Source organism: Thermobia domestica, chromosome 11 (assembly GCF_964235325.1).
Source record: "Thermobia domestica chromosome 11, izTheDome1.hap1.1, whole genome shotgun sequence".
NCBI classification, from domain to species: domain Eukaryota; kingdom Metazoa; phylum Arthropoda; class Insecta; order Zygentoma; family Lepismatidae; genus Thermobia; species Thermobia domestica.
Genome location: NC_137464.1, coordinates 67,572,419 through 67,592,578, shown reverse-complemented (window position 1 = coordinate 67,592,578; position 20,160 = coordinate 67,572,419). Strand labels below are relative to the sequence as shown.

The following is a 20,160-nucleotide window of genomic DNA, read 5'->3' as shown; positions in this document are numbered from 1 at the left end:
AATAAATTGTCAATAATACAGTATTTTACGAACCCGTCATGTTAGAAAGATGAAATTCGATAATATACACTCTTTATTAAAACTTAGGGACACACATTCCAGCGGTTTTTTTTTTGGGGGGGGGAGGAATTTCCGTTTTAAGGAACTAGGAAGCACTAACGATACAAATAAAAAGGTATGTAACGATGTTTGGTGGCCAACTCCTCCTAGACCACTGTCCTAAATTCGATAACTTTTAGTACATGAATCAGCTGCGGCCTAGCTATGTTTTGTATCACATCATTAGTATAGGGAGGGGTGGAAAGGGAGTAACATGTGAAAATAAATCGAAAAACAAGGATATTAGTGTACAGTCCTTATTTTTGGGGTGGCTGAGAGAAATAGTGACGCTCCCGATGGCGTTTAAGTCCAAATTCATCACTCAACCTCATGGAGGTGAGGGGTAGGAGGCAGGCCGGGGGTAACATAAAATAATCGAGTGCGACAGATGTTAGTGTCCAATAATTAGTTGTCAGTGTTGCTGACACTTCCGATGCCGGGAGGAGCAACATTACTAATGTTTATCATTATTATTATACTTTCATTAAAATAGCGCACCCTAAGGAAAAAGAAACTCAAATACTTTCCATGAACAGATTATCCCGTGCGAAGAATAGGAAATTCAGATAATAATAATAATAGCAATAGCCCAACTATTAAAAAAAAAAAAAAAAAAAAACTCTTTCTTTTCAAGATACACTTATAATTCAAGCTTTATAATCTACACGACAAAGTGCCTTTTTATTATAATTGGGGGCGTGTTAAAGGAGTGAAAGGAAAATGCACCCAGAGTCTTGCGAGTTGACAATTTTATATGAGATATTTGGCAAAACAAATTCGAAATAGGTAACTTCTTTTGGGGAAGGAGGTGATTATTGAGCTTTACGACTCTTATTAATAATTCCTTGGTTGCAATTTCGTAATCTTTTTGTATTCAATTCTAACTCAATGTAATTTTTGTATATTGACTGATACTGTAAGTGATATATATACATACACACATACAAAATTTTGGGAATACTGTAGACATCAAAATAAGAAAAAAAGTTTACATGGTCCTATGGTCGGAACTACAGTTTCGTAGTTATATGGTGCGAAAAACGTGAAAACAAACTTTAAATATCCATAGTTCCACTACTATAGGACCGATTGTACTCAGGTCAAGACATTCCCAAGCAACTAGTAAGTAAACTATCCAAATATCCATCTTTCAAAACCTTCGGTACTTGCACAATTATTTTTAGAGAGGCTGTTTGGGAGTACTTGATCACTCTCGACCTACCTCTGTAAAAATTGGTGTGATGTAATGGTGCATTCTTAAACATGGATATTTGGATAGTTTACATACTAGTTCCTCAGTGATGTCTTGACCCGACTACGATAGATCCCATAGCAGTGGAGTTATGAACTTTCAAAATTCACTTGTTTCACGTTTTCGGCACCCTATAACTCCGAAACTATCCATTCGGCACAGGTCCACATGAACTTTTTTCTTATTTTGATGTTAGGAATGTGTTCCCAAAATATTGTACCACACTTTTGTAACAGCCTGTATCAGTGTTGTCAACGAGACTAGATGAGCCAAGAAATAAGTCCTTATCGTCTCGATATGGGTTTCATTGTGGAATATAGATCGAAAATGAACATAAAATTAGAAAACTTGTAAAAAACACGAAGATATTGAATGAATTGACCCAAAAAAAAAAAAAAAAAAGACTGAAAAGAAAGGGGAGCTGTAGCAACGACAAAAGTTACAAAAGCAAGAAATAAAATAAGTGACAGAGTTGAATTTGAATAACTAGATAGTACTGATAGTGAAGATTAATGCAAACGGGAAATAAAGCAAGAATCGGAATGACATTTTTTTTTTTTTTTTAAGCAAAGCGTATTTTGTAGATGGCTGAACACAGAACTAAGAGAAAGGCTCACGGAATGTTTCGTGTAGTTGTATACTGTACGAAGCAGGAACTTGAACATTACGAAAAAGCTAATATTTAAATAAATAAATCAAACAGTTACAAGCTAGCGTATGTGTACGTGGAAAAGAATTGAGAAAATTAGCTGGTCGAATGGCACATCAATGAGGAAATATTAGGACTAGTAAGAGAGCAACAACCATTGTTGAAAGTAGATTTGAAAAAAAAAAGAAGAAAACAAAGAAAGAAACTGGTCAGAACATTGCTTAACGAAAGTACCTGATAGAAAATATGATGGAAGGACAAGAAGAGGAGGGAAAACACCAACTGATGAACGATAGGAACATAGATAACTCCCAAGTCAAGATGAAACGTTTATCTGAGCACTGATTTGGTTTATCGAAGCTTCATAATTTGCAGGAAATGGCTTGTCAGAGATGGCAGAATACACAGACGAATGCAGAAATTTATTTAAAGAGGGGTCCAATTTCACTATAAAATAAATTATATTAAAATTTGTAAAATTACCCCTAAAATTAGCCTAATTTACAGAAAAGTCTGGCTTTCGGGGGATGGGGGAGGGATCCAAACCTAGAATTCACTCCTTGCGTACGTCCCTGCAGAATATGTATGATGATAATCGTTATTATTACGCAGGTGTTTTTTTTTAATATTTCTTATTTATATTATTAGTTTTATTTTTACATGATTACTTGTCAGTAGTTCTTCAAAACTCCGTTAAGTTTTATTATATCAAATTATAAATATTGCTAACTGGTAATACCAGTGTGTACACTTCTGAATACTTTTTGTATTATAAACTTTAAGTAAATATACTATGCATATCTGTACATTTGTCAGAATACATTCACATTTTCGTGAACTTACTTTGGATAAACAATTGCATTGCGTTTGGATAAACATCATTCATATATAATTAACTGTTTCAATTCATTTCATGAATTATAAATTTCCTAAAAGCGTATTGCAGACCGAAGTTAACCATGCTACAAGAATGTGTTCCCGTGCTATAAGAATATTTGACAGTACTTTGTAGCACATCTCCCTTAGCCTCGGAACACCAACATCGAACGTTAAACTAAAATAAATCCTGCAGAATAGAATAGAAAATGATTTCAAGATATTGAGATGGAAAATAGAGAAAACTAGTTGGTAGACAGGAAATATAGTACAATGAAAAAGAAAACATAAATAGAACACATGTAAGAGCGGGATGATAATGATTCAAGATAAATAATCTTCGGTACACTTATTTTTATCGTGCACTTAATTTGTAATTCGAAACTGTAAAAAGGCACTAGACCCTTGCGTGTCCACTGGATATTCTTATACGGCCTACCTCAATCGAAGAAAAGATTTCAGAACATGTCAAGCCTGGTCTGTTGATTTATGGTTTACAGATTGTGACATATGTCCAGTACGGTCTGGGTTCTAACTCTAAACTGAGAAGTGAGACATCTGTGGAACGACAAAATATTTACTATTAGATCGGAAGATGAACTTCTCAAAAATCGAAATGCATATTTCTTGTAACTCTTAATGGTGTTCCTCTGCTGATTCATAGCTGGCTGACATGTTCGGTGAATTAATAGATTTACCCCTAAAATAATAATAATAATAATAATAAAACTGTTCCGTATTCGTAATCTGCACCTTAACACTTATTTCGAGTCACTGCTTTTATGCAACATGTGCAAATAATTGCCTACAGATTGACAATATGATGCATGCACACTGATATGCCATGGAAACAATTATTCAAAAAAAAAAAAAAAAAAAAAAGATTAGAGCAGAGCAGCTTAGGTTAGTACGATAATTTACGTAGGTCAAATTAGCGTAGGTTAATACAGTATTAACCAGTTAGTTTGAACCCGTTGGTAAAGTATTAAGTTAGTTTATGTTATATTAGTGTAGGGGTAAAGCATAGTTTTCCAAAAAATGGTAGCATTTCGCTTATTTCTACTAATATTAGGTTAGTTTATGTTAGCTACGGTTATTTGAGGTTGGATTCGGTTCGGTTAGGTTACTTTATGTTATGTTAGTGTAGGGGTAAAGTATAATTTTCCAAAAAATGATAGGATTTCGCTTATTTCTACTAATATTAGGTTAGTTTATGTTAGATTTGATTACGTTATGTTACATCTAAGTACTTGCATCATCCCTTTCTCCTGTAAATTTTGTGTTTTTTATATGCTTCTAGATCCCCTCTGTTAAACATATGGTAAATGTTTAGCAGACGGGGTCCAGAAGGACGTAAAAAATGCAAAATTTAAGGGAGAAATGGAAGATGCAAGTACTTAGGTTTAACATAGCCTAACCAAATCTAACAAAGTAAACTAAATTAACTTAAACTAACCTAAACTAATCTGAACTAACCTAGTATTAATAGAAATAAGCGAAATAGACCCATCATTTTTTTCGAAAATTACACTGGACTCCTAGACTAATATAATCTAAAATAAACTAACTTAATATGAACAGAAACTACTGAATTTGTAACACTTTTTTTTTTTTTAGAAAAAATAGCTGGACCCCTTCTGCTAAACAACATATTTTCTTTTAACTCTATATTTATGAACACAAAATACAGGTTTTCTTTATCGTTCAGAAATATTTTGCCAGTGGACGAAATTGGTATGTTACACAGTTATCTTTGATATGCATTCATTCCTTTTAACTTCTTTTGTAATGCTTCCATACACTTGTAAACATGAAATAATGATTTCCATCATTGTAAAATTCATCCGACACTGAAATATAATATCCTATACACTACCCTTTTATATGCGCACACTCATTTTAACAGAAAAATTACGATCTCTAACACAAACCACGGCACTATTCGTAATATTCTCTAATCCTAATTCTAATCGTATTCCCTTCACGTAATAGGTTTCACATGTAAATATTCAAAATCTTGTTAATCTATTACTGATCTGTACCGCCTTTTACATTCCATTGTAGTGTTTCGTCTTTCTTCACCGCTTACCGTGAACAAAAAGTAAACTCCTAAAGCATGCTAAAATACTTTCAATGGAAGTATTATTTTCAATTGGTTCTTATTTGAACATTTAAAGTTAAGAGAAATAAGCTTATACTACAACTATTATCATCGGTACAACAGTCCTTCTTACCGTGTTAGTACAAGGGCAAAAATATATTCGACAACACTGCAAGCGGACGACACAATTTTACAATATTGAGCAACATGACCATGAATGTAATAGGAATTTTTATCGAAAAAACCCTGGAAGGAAAATCCTTATAGAAAATACTTCCTCCTACGCATGCTAACCCAATTTATTGGAACATGAACTTTTGTCAGCAAAGAATGCACACTTACTGCCTTCGAAAGTTTTTTTTTTTTTTTTTTTAAATCGAGTCGTTAATATTCGATTCTTCTTTAATCACGATTTTAATCAAGATTTAAATCACTTGATTTTTTAAATAAAAATCGTTGATTTAAATCAAATTCCGAAATGAATTAATTTAAAGTGAAAGTAAGTAAAATCCCGTTTCTCTTCTGTTATTTCGATTATGGAAGATAATAATCATAATACAATGAGACTCAAATGTATGTAAGCACAGTATGAAAACGAGTATCATGTAGGGAACGATCAGGGAAAATCCCGTTTGAACGGGAACGGGTGAACCCTGCTTTCTTCTCTTTGTAACACAGGGTTTTAAAATTTCTACTCCAACGGGGAAATCACCATGGACATTTAAGATGAAAACTCTTTTGTGTCCACGTCTATTTGTTTGTTTCCAGATAATAGGCGCGTATTTAGAGGGGTCCGATCCCCTCTCCGAAACAAAAAAAAAAATAATTTTAAAATTTTGGGCGAAATTTATGTACTAAATACATAGAAGTTCCTCGGGATCGTAATACGACAAATTTTGGATGCGTTAAAATATCAAATAATACTTTTGATAAAGTGGATACTTGACCCCATTGCAGAACATGCCGCGATCTGCGATGTGATCGCAGAAAATTTGCCGCACCTGTGTAGAAAAAATTGTTAGAGGAAATAAAATAGCCAACAGAAAAGTATAAAAACGTACCTGCTATGTATAGATGTCTTAAATGCACGGACAACTCGCATTTGAACTGTTTTTCATGTCACATAAAGCATATTTTTAACAATCACAAGTGTTTCTTCTTCTGGAACTGATCATCTTGATTTTTTTATTTTGGAATCCCTGCAGGGAATTCGTGTTATTATTCAGTTCAAAATCTCTTATCGTCGTGAATTGTGTCGAGGAATTTGAAGCTTTAAAATATATAAAACGATAATTATGCCTGTTGTGCTGTATGGTTGTGAAACATGGTCGCTTACGCTGAGGGAAGAACGCAGACTGAAAGTAATTGAGAATAAAATCCTGAAACGAATATTCGGAACCACAAGGAACGGAAATGAGGAATGGCGAAAACTTCATGATGAGGAACTGCATAATTTATACCATTCACCAAATATTGTTAGGGTCATCAAATCTTGGAGGCTCAGGTGGCCAGGACATGTAGCGAGAATGGAAGAAAGTAGGAACGCTTTCAGTTTTAACTGGAAGTCCAATCGGAAAACGACCATTAGGAAGGCCTAAGCGCAGATGTGAGGACAATATTAAGTTGCATCTCGCAGAAATAGGAATACAAAGTACAAACTGGATCCAGTTGACTAAGGATAGAAGTTAGTGGTGATCTTTTGTGAACATGGCATTGAACCTCCGGGTTCCATAGGTCATAGAGTGAGTTAGTTAATTTTAGGCGAAATTTACGTATTTTATATGTATTTCGTGCCGCTAGCTAGTCCCAATTGTTTAAAAATATGCCCCTGTCAAATATCAGTAACTTTCGTGAAAAGAAAAGTGTCATGTTGATATACATTGCTGTACTTTTTCTTTAATACTTAAGAAACTGTTTGGTATTAAAATAGGTTAACGATTGGGAATTAATTCAAAATTAAAACCCAATACTTTCACTTAAATGACATAATTAACATTTAATACTAATTCCTAATGTTTTTTCTTCAGTTCGCGACTTGTATTATACGAAAAAAAAAAGATTTGATTTAAATCAAAAAAATCGATTTAAATCAAAAAAAAATCAACAAAAATGATTTTTTTGAAAAAATCATGATTTTTTTCCACCCTGATCGAAAGCGACTAATCGACTAGCAACTGAATTGAAAGGCGTTCTATTTTTTGTGGTCGATTCTATTTTCTTCTGCTATAACACCGCAAATTGTACCAATTACTTTTTGCTTGGACATCTTTAAAATTGCCAGTCGATTTCGAATCGACCAGAGGAGAGCGAGTCGACAAGGAGCATTCAATTTCGGTTGAAACAATTGAACACATCCATCGATCTCATTCAGTCTAGTTGCTTCGATTTAGTCGCAAATGCAGCGAGTCGATTTAGCCGTGCGACTAAATCGACCAAGTGTAAACGCCCCATAACGTACACAAAATGACTGAAACGTTCTCCGTTGAACGGTGATACTGATCCGTCGAATAAGGAAGGATATACGTAGATCGTTTATCTTCCGATATAAGTGATATACGATAGCCTATTGTATTCATAAAATTAGCTCCTTCTTGACCCCAAGTATAGTACCTTTTGAGTGACGGATGACGCTATGGCAATTGGAACAAACCAATATTTATCAAGGAGGTTAATATATTTATTCCTTTTTTTCGATCTCCTTTCTAGCAGCTACGAAACCTGCGCGAGTTGACGAATGTGGAAGATTGAAGGGAACATAAGTATCTGTGCAGGTGAAGTCCCAAACTAGTTTTTCCTTTTTTCCAAGGTACCACCATCATTACATCTGATCTTTTTTCGTCTGAACGACTGCATCCGTTTGGTTCTCGTACTGATGGGACATCTGAAGGTGTGGGAGCTCTCAAAATGATATCGTTCACGCTTGGGTGCCGTGATTGTCTACATGCGCTGCTCTTGCATGATAAGCCATGTAAACCTCTCTTAATGACAAGAGCATCATTTCAAGCATGACAACGGTGTGGTACGCAAATATCTAGTCCTATCCGTAGATATGTAGCTATACGAAAACTTCGATGAAGACCAACAGAAGATGACGGTAAGCCAGCCATTGTTCTCTGGGGACGAAACAGCGAAGTATCTGGCCTTGTCTTTGATCTTATGAGTTGAAAGCAATAATGAGGAAATATGACGTTTTACTATGGTTTCATTTGAGTCTGGTTGAAGATTTATTTTCTCGTTAGCCGTAGGCGTAGTTCCCACTAAATTAGACCAATCGAGAATGCAAACCTGTACATCTGAATCGGAGTCCAAATGTACTTCTCGCTTCAGCAGAGTCCCAGTTAATTGACTTGGGCCACAGAAACAAGTAAGAAATAATTTCTTAAATTAGTTGTTGCAGTAAGGGACTCAGATTGTATTTAGGAGAGCTGAGTATAAATACAACATGTGGACATACGGCTGTGTATAAAACAACTACAGTGTATAAAACACGAATCAACTTAACAGGGCTGGTCTTAGGAAGTGCGGGACCTGATTGGGAACATTTTGCGGAGTCTCACGTTTACAACTAATTTGCACCAAGATCTATAGAACACACGCACACATACACAAATATATATATAATTTTCACTTCCTTTCAAAAGTCTAATATGGATTTTGCAGTCAAAATGGATAGCAATCAAAATATTCCCTTAAATAATGTGTGAAAGTCAATAGACTAAACCAAACGTCCTGGAAATGAAAATGCAGTAAGTTTTTTTCGTATCACTCTCAGATTTTTTGTTATGATAATGATGAGGAGGTGTTTATGAAGATAAATTCTAAATTTTCATGAAAAAATACGTGTATGTGATACTAAACATTTCAAACGCATCATTTACAAACTTATGTGTATATCGTTATTACGTATTCATATACAGGGTGTGCCGGGAAAAGTCGACAAACTTCGCATGTGTGTTCAGATCCTCTCACTTCCAGGACATAATATATATTTTTACAACAGAAGCTGTAAACGTAAAAAGAAAAAAAAATAGAAAGAAACTACTGCAATATTAAGTGCAGAAAATATTTGCTTATGCCCGGAAACTGAACACAAACTAAGTATTCAATTACTTGTTAGGGAGAGGCGATACCCTACCTTGTGGAGTCCATGGATGTTGACAACCGAGAGTAGCAGAGCCATCTTACCGGTATCATAGCCACTTGGCCGGGGTCTCTGCAGAGTTGGGGGCCCCACGAGCAGAATGGCATGTTAATAATTACATGTATTAGGAGCAAAATTTAATCATAGGGACCACAACACACTTGTTTGCTCAGGGGCCTAATATACTGTTAAAATGACACTGGAGAGTAGAGTAGACAGCACTAGCTCTGGGCCTGATTGGGAGCAATCGGTCCAATCGGCTTAAAGCCGGCCCTGCAACTTAAATATACAAACCAATCTGTGCTAACTTAAATACACAAACCACTTCTGCTAAGTCGCCACTAAAATCCAAGAATGCTATCTAACTGAGTCAGGGCATGGTCTCAGGAGGGTGTGTCCGTAGGAAGCATGAGCGTCAGCAACGGTGGTATATGCATAAACTGCAATACTTGGAAAACATTTTATATGGCATAAAATCATATGCCTTGCGTGTGGCAGTTTTGCGACAAATATGTCTTCACTCTCTACACTGTTTTCAAATAATACTTACGTAATTGCGTTTTATTTACTGAGTACTGCGTCATAAAGAGCACACTTTCTATTTCGTATTTCTACCCTATTATACACGTGAGAGGTAGGTATAATATTTTGATACATTTTGATTAGTACTTATTTGTATAACCCTGTCGTGAAACCAAGTAACATATTCCGTAAATTTTACAAATTTATACCGTCATAAACTACAAATACCTTATCGAGGTGTTAGCATATGTTATTACTTTTAATTGCGTTAGTTTGCACGCCGCAAATTTAATTGCGAAAAGTGTAACTGAATGAGTTCTACATATTGTGTTTCTGCTACTGAGTTCTGCAAGTACTTCCAAGTCTCCATCATATTAAACTTCTAAAGAATTTCACAATATATAAGAAGGAGATGTTATTTTCGTCGCAAAAGAAGTTATAAGAAAGTAAAAGAAAATAACCAAGATGAACAATTTTAGAAAAGAAGGTAAATAGAAAAAGTACGAAATTGAATTAAAGTAACACCAAATATTCTGTAGAAGAGTAATATGTTTTGTAATTTGTTTCGTATACGAGTTAGCAACATTGAAAAGCGGCGCATTTCAATGTTCAGATTTGTGTATGTGGCAAGTTTGTGATTAACTTTTAACATTATTTTTTTTTTAAATTATATTTTATGAAGAAAAAGGACAAAATTGTCAGTAGTTATACAAATATAGAATAACAGAAGTACATATTATTGTGGTTTAGCGAACAAAATTTCATCCAAACAAGTATTTCAGCAAAAACAAATATTACTCTGGTCACTAAATGCAAAATTTTTGTTCTATGTCAATATAGATGCTTTAATTTTCCTAGAGGATGAATAGTGTTTCTGGAGCTTCGAGATCGAAAATTAATGCTAGTAATGCTTGTCCAGTTGTAGTGAACGTAAAATGTCCAAGTGTCATAAGTCATAAAATTTGCTCAAAACTTGCCATTGAAATTATTAAGTATGTAATATACCAAAAGCAACAAATTCCTTATCCGTATGAATTTTTGAAGCGTGCAGTTGATTTATCACACGAACAAGATGATAAATCCCAGTCAGATGGCACTGATAACTCATCACAAAAGGTAATTTGTTATATTTAGGGATGCTGTTGTATAATTTAGGGTAGTCATGATTTGGAGAATTTAGTGGTTTAATTTATTGGACATACTTTTGGAACTGGGGGGCCAGAATATTTTGCTTAAAATTCGTGCTATCTTGCTATGTTCTGTATATTTTTTTGGTTTAGGCTAGATTAGATTAGGTTAGTTTAGGTTACGTTATGTTAGTACTTAGTAATTACCCTTAGGTAACACAGGGTGTCTATCGGTCATGAAAGTCAAGAAATTTAGCTTTTCGGTCACGATTTTTAAATCTGTACAAATATAAGTACAACTAGAAAATTTTGTTCTATAAAGCGTCAAAATTCACCACCAAAATTATATATGGTCGGTTTCAGACGCTTCCAAATCTCAGGCAAAGCATGCTTCTATCGCAAGTATAAAAAATTTAGCTTAATTCACACCCAAATTTGCTCTTAAGAATGTTACGAGATGTTAGGGTTTGGTAAAGAAAAGGTCACGAAATTTTAATTTTAGAATTTTAGTAAACACCCTGTAACCCAACTTATTTCTTCTGTAAACATACATACATACATATATATGTTTGCCCCCCAGTTCTAAAATTATCCCGTTTATTGTTCACAGGGAAAAATTAACGCTAAGGTAGTTTAAAAAATAGGCAAGAATTTATTTTAAGCAATTCATTCAATGGTTCAAGTCCTTAAGGTACCTAAAAACCTTTCCTAACTTTTCACTACTTAATATTTATCTCTAATAAGCCTAACTATGAAATTAAATGCCAAAAATTGTCATTATAATACTTTAGGCAATTCATATATATATATATATATATATATATATATATATATATATATATATATATATATATATATGTATGTATGTATGTATGAATTGCCTAAAGTACTTACCATTAGTTATGTACACATGCGTCTTGCTAAAGTAATAATGTAGAAATAGAAATTAAGCTCTAATTTCCTTGTCCTGCATAAAGGAAGAAGGACTTTTGTCGTATATAGCGTAAGTAGTAGAGACAGATAATTGCGCTCTAACCTCTTGTCACTGGTTATTACAGCGTGGACATTATCTCAGAGCGCTGACGGTAACTACGAGGGCTCCTGGTTCAATACCAGACCGTGTGACGAGGATTTTTTGGTGTTATAGTTTCTTCCCACCTTTTACCAACTCTCAGCTCTGATGGGTTAGCCTGTATAACATGTTCGTGAGACGTACAACTAGCGTGTCCGCTAGCTCCGGCTCTGCAACTCCTGGGGAATTTGAAATTAGATTTCCATGGCTAGTTGTGCGTCTGGGGAGTCATGACTTCGTCTTTATCTGTTTACTGCTTAAGTTTAATTTACCCTTTGCAGTGTTTCGGTTGGATGTTCTACAACCATCATCAGGTTCGTATAATATTCAACCAATATTGCCAAGCATAAACTTAATTTTCGCAATAAATATACAAGAAACTTCGGGTATTATTTAGTTTCTCCCGCAAATCACTTGGTAGTGATTGCGGTCCGTTATTTGTAACTGTAATGTGGTCATGGGTATAAATACAGTGTGGGTGTGTGTCATAAAACATGAACGTAAGGGGTAGGTGGCCACTAAAAATGAACAAATACTAACCTAGTCAGGACAGGAGCCAGAGCGATGGCGAGGGTGTGCGTAGATATGGAGCAGGCGCGTCAGCGAAATTGGGTAACACACAAACGAGGTCGTTTAGAAGGGCTCACTATAAGCCACAGTACCGACTCCGGAGCAGCCAACAGGTTTGGGGGAGATACTGATTGCCATTCGAAACTTTATTATTACTCTTTTCCATCTACAATCACACTTTCTGATAACGATTGCTCCAAGTTTCTTCGCACTGTGTTTGTTATTCTCTTATGCTTTTTACGTGATACCCTTCTGTTTTTCAACACTAAGTAGTTTTAGTTTTGATACTGGTAACATATTACCTCATATAGAACACACCTCATCTACTTCTGTTAGGTTAGATTCTTCAGGTATATGCTCTTGGTCACTTCCTGGTTTCATATTATCTACATCTGCACAAACAAATATTTCTTTGTAGTACGTTGGACAAAAAAAAAAAAAAAAAAAAAAAAAAAAAAAAAAAAAAAAAAAAACTTATAAGGAATAAGTTCCACCGGTTGGTTTTTCTTCTTTTTATAGATGATCACTCATTCCCACGCAGCCGTTTTTTGCCCACGTTCTTCCGACCTCTCGGGTATTGAAGGGGATAGTAACACACTTGTAAAAAATAATAATGATAAAAAGTAAACGACAAGAAACTTGTTTTTGTGATACGTACACACTTTTTGGAGTTGTTTTGTCTACTCTTAATTGTAAAATCTCTTGATCAGCCTCACTTGTCACTCATTGGAGTTAAATGTCTATTCGCTTTCCCATATGTATTGTTATGACAGTCTTCTTGAACATACTGTCCGACAGAACACTCCATTCTCCATCTAACATACTCAATATCCAACACACAACTGTTCATCACACACCGCACCTAAACCCAGGTCTTGCTACGAGCTGGTTTCAGCGGTAGAGATGTTCAAACTTGCCAGATAGTGTTGTTTCATCCAAATGCGTGCAGTGTGATGTCATAATCAGACATGCAATGACGTGCACGTTATTAGACTAGTTATACGTGCTTGTTAGAACTTGTTTCTTGTTCGTGTTTTATTAGTGACATGGTATTTTACTGTTCTAGTCATATTCAGTTCCATTTTCCCGTATTGTACGTGTTGTACCTAAAAGAAATATATGCCATTGCCCTGCATCTTGACATCATTTTATGCGTATCTGTCCAACGTTACAATTTGCATACTTGTCAACTCTTTTTTACCAAGTACATTATGAACTAAAAGTCATTGAACGTAAGTTTCCGAATTTTCGTACTTTTCCTACCAGAGATATTAAAGTGCAAACATTGGCAACATTCCGTTTGTGGCCATTATTCATTTCTACGATATTCTATTTCGTCCATCTGTACATTGCATGGTCTATATAGGACTTTTTGGCTCAACTCCTTCCCTGAATTTTCGGGGCTTAAAAATGGTAATATGGCTGATGCTCCTTTATGACTGGTATTATTTGAGGCATTTGAAATTGAGGTGGTAAAAAGTTTTTAGTGCTGCATTAAACTTCTTAACTTTTCCACTGGTATTTGTACCATATCAGTATCCCTTTTCATTTCTGAGATATTGTATTTCGCGTGCATCCTGATTTTCTCATGAGTTGCTACACTCCATATTGGAAATATGGCCACCGTAAGCATTCGGAATGAAATCTAATATTTCTAATCATACCATTGAAAAATGTACCAATATATGTGAATTTTTAAAAATGTTCGTGCAACCAAATTGAGATAAAACGTATAAATTTCGGTGCAATACCCCAAAATCAAATAAAAAAATAACCTGAGCTCCTTCGTAGCTAACCGGTTAGCGCACAAACCTTTGGCATGGATGACCCGGGTTCGATTCCCGGCGGGAGCAATGTGGTTCGGATTCCACGTTAATCAGTAGATCCCGTGTCATATAGGCTTGCTGCTGAAAGGGACGCTAAACTAAAAAGAAAGAAAGAAAAGAAAAGAAAAATAATAACCTTATTGTTATCTGAGTTCCTACAGAAAGGGACAGAGGTCTTCATAATAATAAGTCTTTACATGCGTTCTAAAATCCAATAGTTTTCAGTATTATGCCATTCTATGAATTGTTCTCATTTGAAAAAATCTTTGAAGAACAAAAATAGAAAAAAGAAGAAGAAAAGAATACTTGGTGGATTTTTAAATGGTTGAATCGACTCGTAAAAAGTTTTTTTTTTTTTTTAACTATCCGTTGCCAACCCTGTTTTCAATAGGTATACATTTCATGTATAGAAACGTATTCTTTTCGTTGGATATTGTGTACATATTTGTTATTTATTTGATTTTGACTCTTTATTTATTATTTTTATATCGATTATAGGAAACTCATTCAGCAAGAGTGAAAAAGTCACAACAAAATTTGAAATTTCAAAAACAAGCTTCTGTGGCAATTAAATTGATGGACGATATCTTCAAGGTAAGCGATTATTAATTTTATTATTATTACTATTACTATTCATTAAGTAAAATAAAAATAATGTCATACACGAGAAATACTTATTATATGATGTCCAGATATAATATGAATGGTGTAAACAACAACTGATATTTCTTAAATCAATCTATACGTAATATGTTAAATAATGTGTGTGTGTGCGTCAATCATCGGATTTTTGCATAAAAATCGGTCACTTAGGGCCATTGATTTTGGTACACATATAGATATCTTCGTCAGATCTAATCGGAAATCAAGTTTCACATCTTTATTGGGAACTCTTTATTTTTTATTGCGGATGTGGATTCTTTGGAAAAAGATCACATTAAATTGACTTAAGTCGAAATAATTAGAGTACTTTTAGCGCTGCTCAAAAGCAACAACGTGTGCGTAGTAGTTTTCTGATCCCTCTGGAGTGATTGTTTTAAGTGAGTCCTCTCGCGTTTCACTTTAGGGATGCTTGTTTTAGAGAATTCAAATCTGCAATAAAATATAAGAGTTCTCAATAAAGATTTCAAGGTTGACTTCCTACTCTCCAACCTAATTGTTTCTGGAGAATTTGAATCTGCAATAAAAACTAAGTATTGTTTAAGATTTCAAAGTTGCCCCCAGTTCCAGCCCAAAGAGGCGAGAGGAGTGGTCAAGTTTAATATCATTGGATGACCTTCTTCGAGACGAACAAATTTCATTCACAATTTCTTTTGATCCAGTGTGTAGTTTTCGAGATATTCCCGTGGATCTATAAAAATGATCCATCCTTATATATTAGTAAAGGATTACAGAAATAATAATTTAGTAATCTTTAGTTGCTTTCATTTTTTTTTTTTTTTTTTCATCGTGGAAAATGCAACTAATCCACAAAAGAAAATTCAACTCTTAGTACAGTTTAACCTTGTTAATCCTAATATTTGTTTGCTCGAGCTGTTCGGATTATCAAAATGTTCGGCTTAGTAAGGCATGCTTAAAAATCCGCCCGAAACAAGCTTAAAATAAGTACATAAATTTACTGATAGTATGTACGTACAATAAATTGAAAAATTACACGAAAGACCTACTACAAAACGAAATTCCTATGTTATTGTTCTTTAAATACTACAGTACAGTAACTTTATGTAAGCAAAAGTCGTTTGAAAAAGTCTTTAATCGTTTTTTTTGACCTGCTTTTTTGATCTAAAAGTACAGTACGTATGTGCAGACAATGACTGGAAGCTGTTCGGAGTACCACGCGTGCGAATTAACGAGTTTTTATTTTAGTGTGATAATAACCAAAAAGGAATTTTAAATTGAGTGTACTTATTACTAGTATTAAACTAGAATTAGGGTAGGTTTTAACTTGTTTTGGTAAATCCAGCCCGTATGATTACGGGTAGGATCAGTCTTGCCAGTTAACGTGAAATTCTGCAGTGGCGGAAATGCGAGAATTTTTCTTTAAAATTGGTTGAAAACGAGAAAATCTTATATTCTCTATTTGGTAAGAACTTTTTATTATTTTACATTCTCTCTTTTTCTCACACGCACACAAACAACACATTACCTGTGGTAAGTTTAGCGCTGCATCCGTCTAAACAGCAACTTAAAACATCTAGATTACTGAACAATGTTTTTACCGACTCATAAGAAGCGATACTGTCAGACGTGGTAGAAGTAAAATATAAAAACTAACTGACATATGATTTCAGTAATAAATGCTTGTGTCTATTTGTGCATTTGAAAACGTATTGAGTACTATTCAAGATGGAATTTTCCAGTCCATCGCATATGAACATGCCGTGTTAGCAATATTGAAAGATCAATGTAGTCAACCTATTATAAATTTCCATTTTAAATCTATTTGAAACAAAGCCCAAAGACCATTTTGTTAGTCAATGTTTCTCAAATTAAGGCCCATACTGCATTTGAAGAGTCAGAAATACGTCAAATTTAAAGTAGTATTACAACAGTAAGAATATATGCAACAAGGATAGGGAAATATTGACAGCATCATTGGAACGTTCCTTCTCAGCACGGAAGCTATGTGATACAGGACCTACTATTTAAATTGGTATCCGATCCTGCATGAACTATTATGCAAATTGATGATAAAAATAGTATGCAAATTGATAATATACAGATAAATATAATTTTTTAATATAAAAATTGTTAAAACGCTGTGTCTCGGAAGAGTAGGTGCGTGTACATGTTAATATATATGATGGATTCAGTAAACGAAAGCATCAAACTATAACTAAGAACAGAAAACAAAAAGTTTTGATAATGAATTGAACGTTGTCTGATTTTACCGTCTGTGAATATATGGGTATAGTTTATTATTGTGAAACATAAACATTATATGTAGATTATTGAATAAATATTTGGATGAAGTGTAACTAACTACTACTTCAATGTTCATTTTGAGAATTTAAACCTATACTCTATTTATATTGAACTATTTCGTAAAATACACTGGTGTGCAATACTTACGGTCGAAAGTAAGTTTCGCATGCTGTGTCACTCCCAAATGGATAGCTCAGTGAGACGTGGACCGTACATAGAAAGTAGTGCTACAGTGTGATGCAGGAAACAGCATCATACAGGAAGAAACACGTGATTAGAGGACTAAAAATGGCGCTTGTACAGAGGCACTAACATACGGGAAGCGCTGCGTCTCATGATGCTCCCCTGACATTACAGAAGGCGTGGAATGGTCCTTAGAAGGCTGTGATCACCACGGATAAGGGTGTATGCTCTGTTCACAAGGTTGGTAATAGTTGCGGAATGAAGTTCCGTTCCTTCACCAGCGCTGTTCACAACTGCTGGTTGGTTCTTGGTGTATCTGGTGTGCTGTAAGACGTCTCTCTATTGCATCCCATATGCGCTCGATGGGATTCAAGTCGGAGGGATGAACAGCCAGTCCATTCACCGAATATCCTCTCATTCTAAGGGTTCCGAGAGCGCGAGACGTGCGCTGTTCGATACTGTCGCGCATTATCATCCATAAGAATAAAGTCGGAGCCGACTGCAACTAGACGCACATGGTGAGGTAGTATAGAGTCACAATAATGTTAACTGGTGAGTTTTTGGCTTTCAAAAATTTGGAGCTCTGTTTGTCCATGCAACATAACGCCTCTCCACACAAGAATAACTGAACTACTAAAACAATTATGTTCCTGGGTTCGTTGCCTGTTCTCTCCTCTCGCCAGATGAGTGTACGTCCAATAATCACTCCTCAATCCAGTCTTGATGTTCTTAGCACCAACACATGCGGATGTCAACGAAACACAACATAATTGCTCTTGGGCAAAGAGACCACCGTTATGCATTGTAGGGCGTGAGATTCGGGAGCCTTGTAGTCCTGATAAATGTGTTCGACGTCCTTTCTTGCCTGTTGCACGATGTAGTGGTCGTCCGCTGCTGTAGTTGACCACAAACTCTCCTTACCATAGCATTGGCTGTGGTTTGGAACAGTACCCATACACATGAAACAATGTTGTGTTCAATACCAAACTTCTGAGCGACATTTCTCTAGTTCCCCAACGTTTCTTTGCCGACTGAAGTCATCCAGATGTCTCCAGGCACCACAACAACGCACCTTTATAGATCTTTGACACACACTTTCTCGTTCCTTTCATTCAGCTGCTTCGTGTTGGGAAAGCGGACCCATTCGGTATTACGGTCACACTGTGCAACGTCTTCTTCCCTGTGCAAGTATGGATGACCTCTGAGAACATGCTGCCTTGCTTTTTATTTCCATGGAGGGGCCGCGGTGGCTCAATGGTAGAGTGTTTACTTCTGGTGCATAGGGTGCGATCCCAACTCGCACCAAGTGAGCTTTGTGGTGAACAAACACCGTGTGCGTGGTTTTTCTCGGGGTTCTCCCATTTTCTTCATTCCACCGTTTCATTCATTTCTCATCATCACCGTCTCCTTTAGCCTAGCTGGCATGACCGTGGGACGTAAAACTTAAAGATTTGGTTTCTTTTTTTTTTTATTTTGTATTTTCATCGACTACACAATATTTTATGTCACTTTATTTATCTCGTTTTTAAGTTTTGCACGCGAGTCAAATAAATTGAGTTGCTTTTTAAAATGCCCAAACAACCTTTACCATTAAAAGTTTTTCTGATGTATTTGTACGTCTTACTTTTCTTATATAGTAATGTAATTGATTGTTTCTTATGCAGAAAATCTAGAAAGGTATTTGTATACACACATATATGTTCTATACACAGTGAACTTGTCTTATAAGTAAATGTCTTTATTAAAGGGTATAGAAGAGGAGCTTCAACAAACAGAAGTTCATGAAATTGCGTTACTAATAGGAGCAACTCCCTTCAGTCCTAAAGATATTTATAGAATTATTCTACCAAAGTGTTCGACTGCTTTGTCAGAAAACCAAGATTTGACTCAGAGATGCTTGATTAATTTGTTGAGGTAAGGAGGTTATATTTTATACTTAGATATAGTAAGTACGTTTCATATCTGTATTTGGAAGTTTTAATATTGTTAAAGTATGAGATTATTTGTAATTCTAGATTCTGATTTGGGGTGTGTTACGAGAGGTACAATAATTAAATCTCATAAATCAAACTTAAAACAGTTTTAACAGAGTTTAATTTTGCGTAAGTTTATGTGTCTGTTAGTGAATTGTCTTATGCACTTGGAAAGCCTAGCACAAACAGATTTCTCTGACACATACCTGGTAAGTTCTGATAAAGATGAATCTTCCAATTCCATGCTTTTGATTACTGCTCAGCTCTGACCCTGATATTTTCTTGTTGGTGGTGAATTATTACCTTGGAGACAGAGTTCTAATGACTAGCAGTTCTTTACTAGTCATTTACTGGTTATAAAGAACACTGTTTCGGCGGTGTTAAACTTTGAAAGGAATACAAAACTTTTTCCATGACGACAATGGACAGAGATCTTATGTCTGAGTACCACTGCTGAACTAACTCCATGAACTTCCTAAACTGCATGAACTCCCAGATAAACTGCACTACCTCTTTCTTGAAATTACCTACTATTTTATATCAGGATCTCTGCTGAACTTGATAATCTAAAAGCTCGTGAGTGTGACGTAAAGCCACGTGCAGTAACACAAGTATTTTAAGTTTGGGTTTTACAAGTTTCAGAATAAATTTTGGAATTTAGAAAGAAAGAAGTATGTCTATGCCACCTTTTCGTGATGAGTTCAGTTATGTTAAGTAAAGCTGTCACAAGCGCATAAGACAAATTCATAGATATGCTTGTATAATAGAATTTACATCGTGATCTAATATAGTTATAGTTATCAGATATAGTTATTTACAAGTGAATTTGTTTCCGTATTTTCTT

At 35.1% G+C, this 20,160-nt stretch overlaps 2 protein-coding genes across 3 annotated transcripts in view; one reads left to right on the top strand and one right to left on the bottom strand.

Annotated features, from left to right (window-relative positions):
- mRRF2 (mitochondrial ribosome recycling factor 2) overlaps positions 1 to 5,292 on the bottom strand; it is a 95,849-nt gene extending 90,557 nt beyond the window's left edge. The window contains exon 1 of one of the 2 annotated variants that reach the window (XM_081730541.1): positions 5,111 to 5,292. The gene's annotated coding sequence lies outside the window, so the exon portion shown is untranslated. The other variant, XM_081730542.1, reaches the window with a different exon arrangement.
- Positions 5,293 to 10,224: 4,932 nt separating this feature from the next.
- LOC145664141 (MAD2L1-binding protein) overlaps positions 10,225 to 20,160 on the top strand; it is a 28,325-nt gene continuing 18,389 nt past the window's right edge. The window contains exons 1-3 of the mRNA XM_081730540.1: positions 10,225 to 10,756; positions 14,734 to 14,829; positions 19,091 to 19,257. Coding sequence (XP_081586666.1) covers positions 10,502 to 10,756; positions 14,734 to 14,829; positions 19,091 to 19,257 — 518 coding nt within the window. The 5' untranslated portion in view covers positions 10,225 to 10,501. The remainder of the gene's footprint in view (positions 10,757 to 14,733; positions 14,830 to 19,090; positions 19,258 to 20,160) is intronic.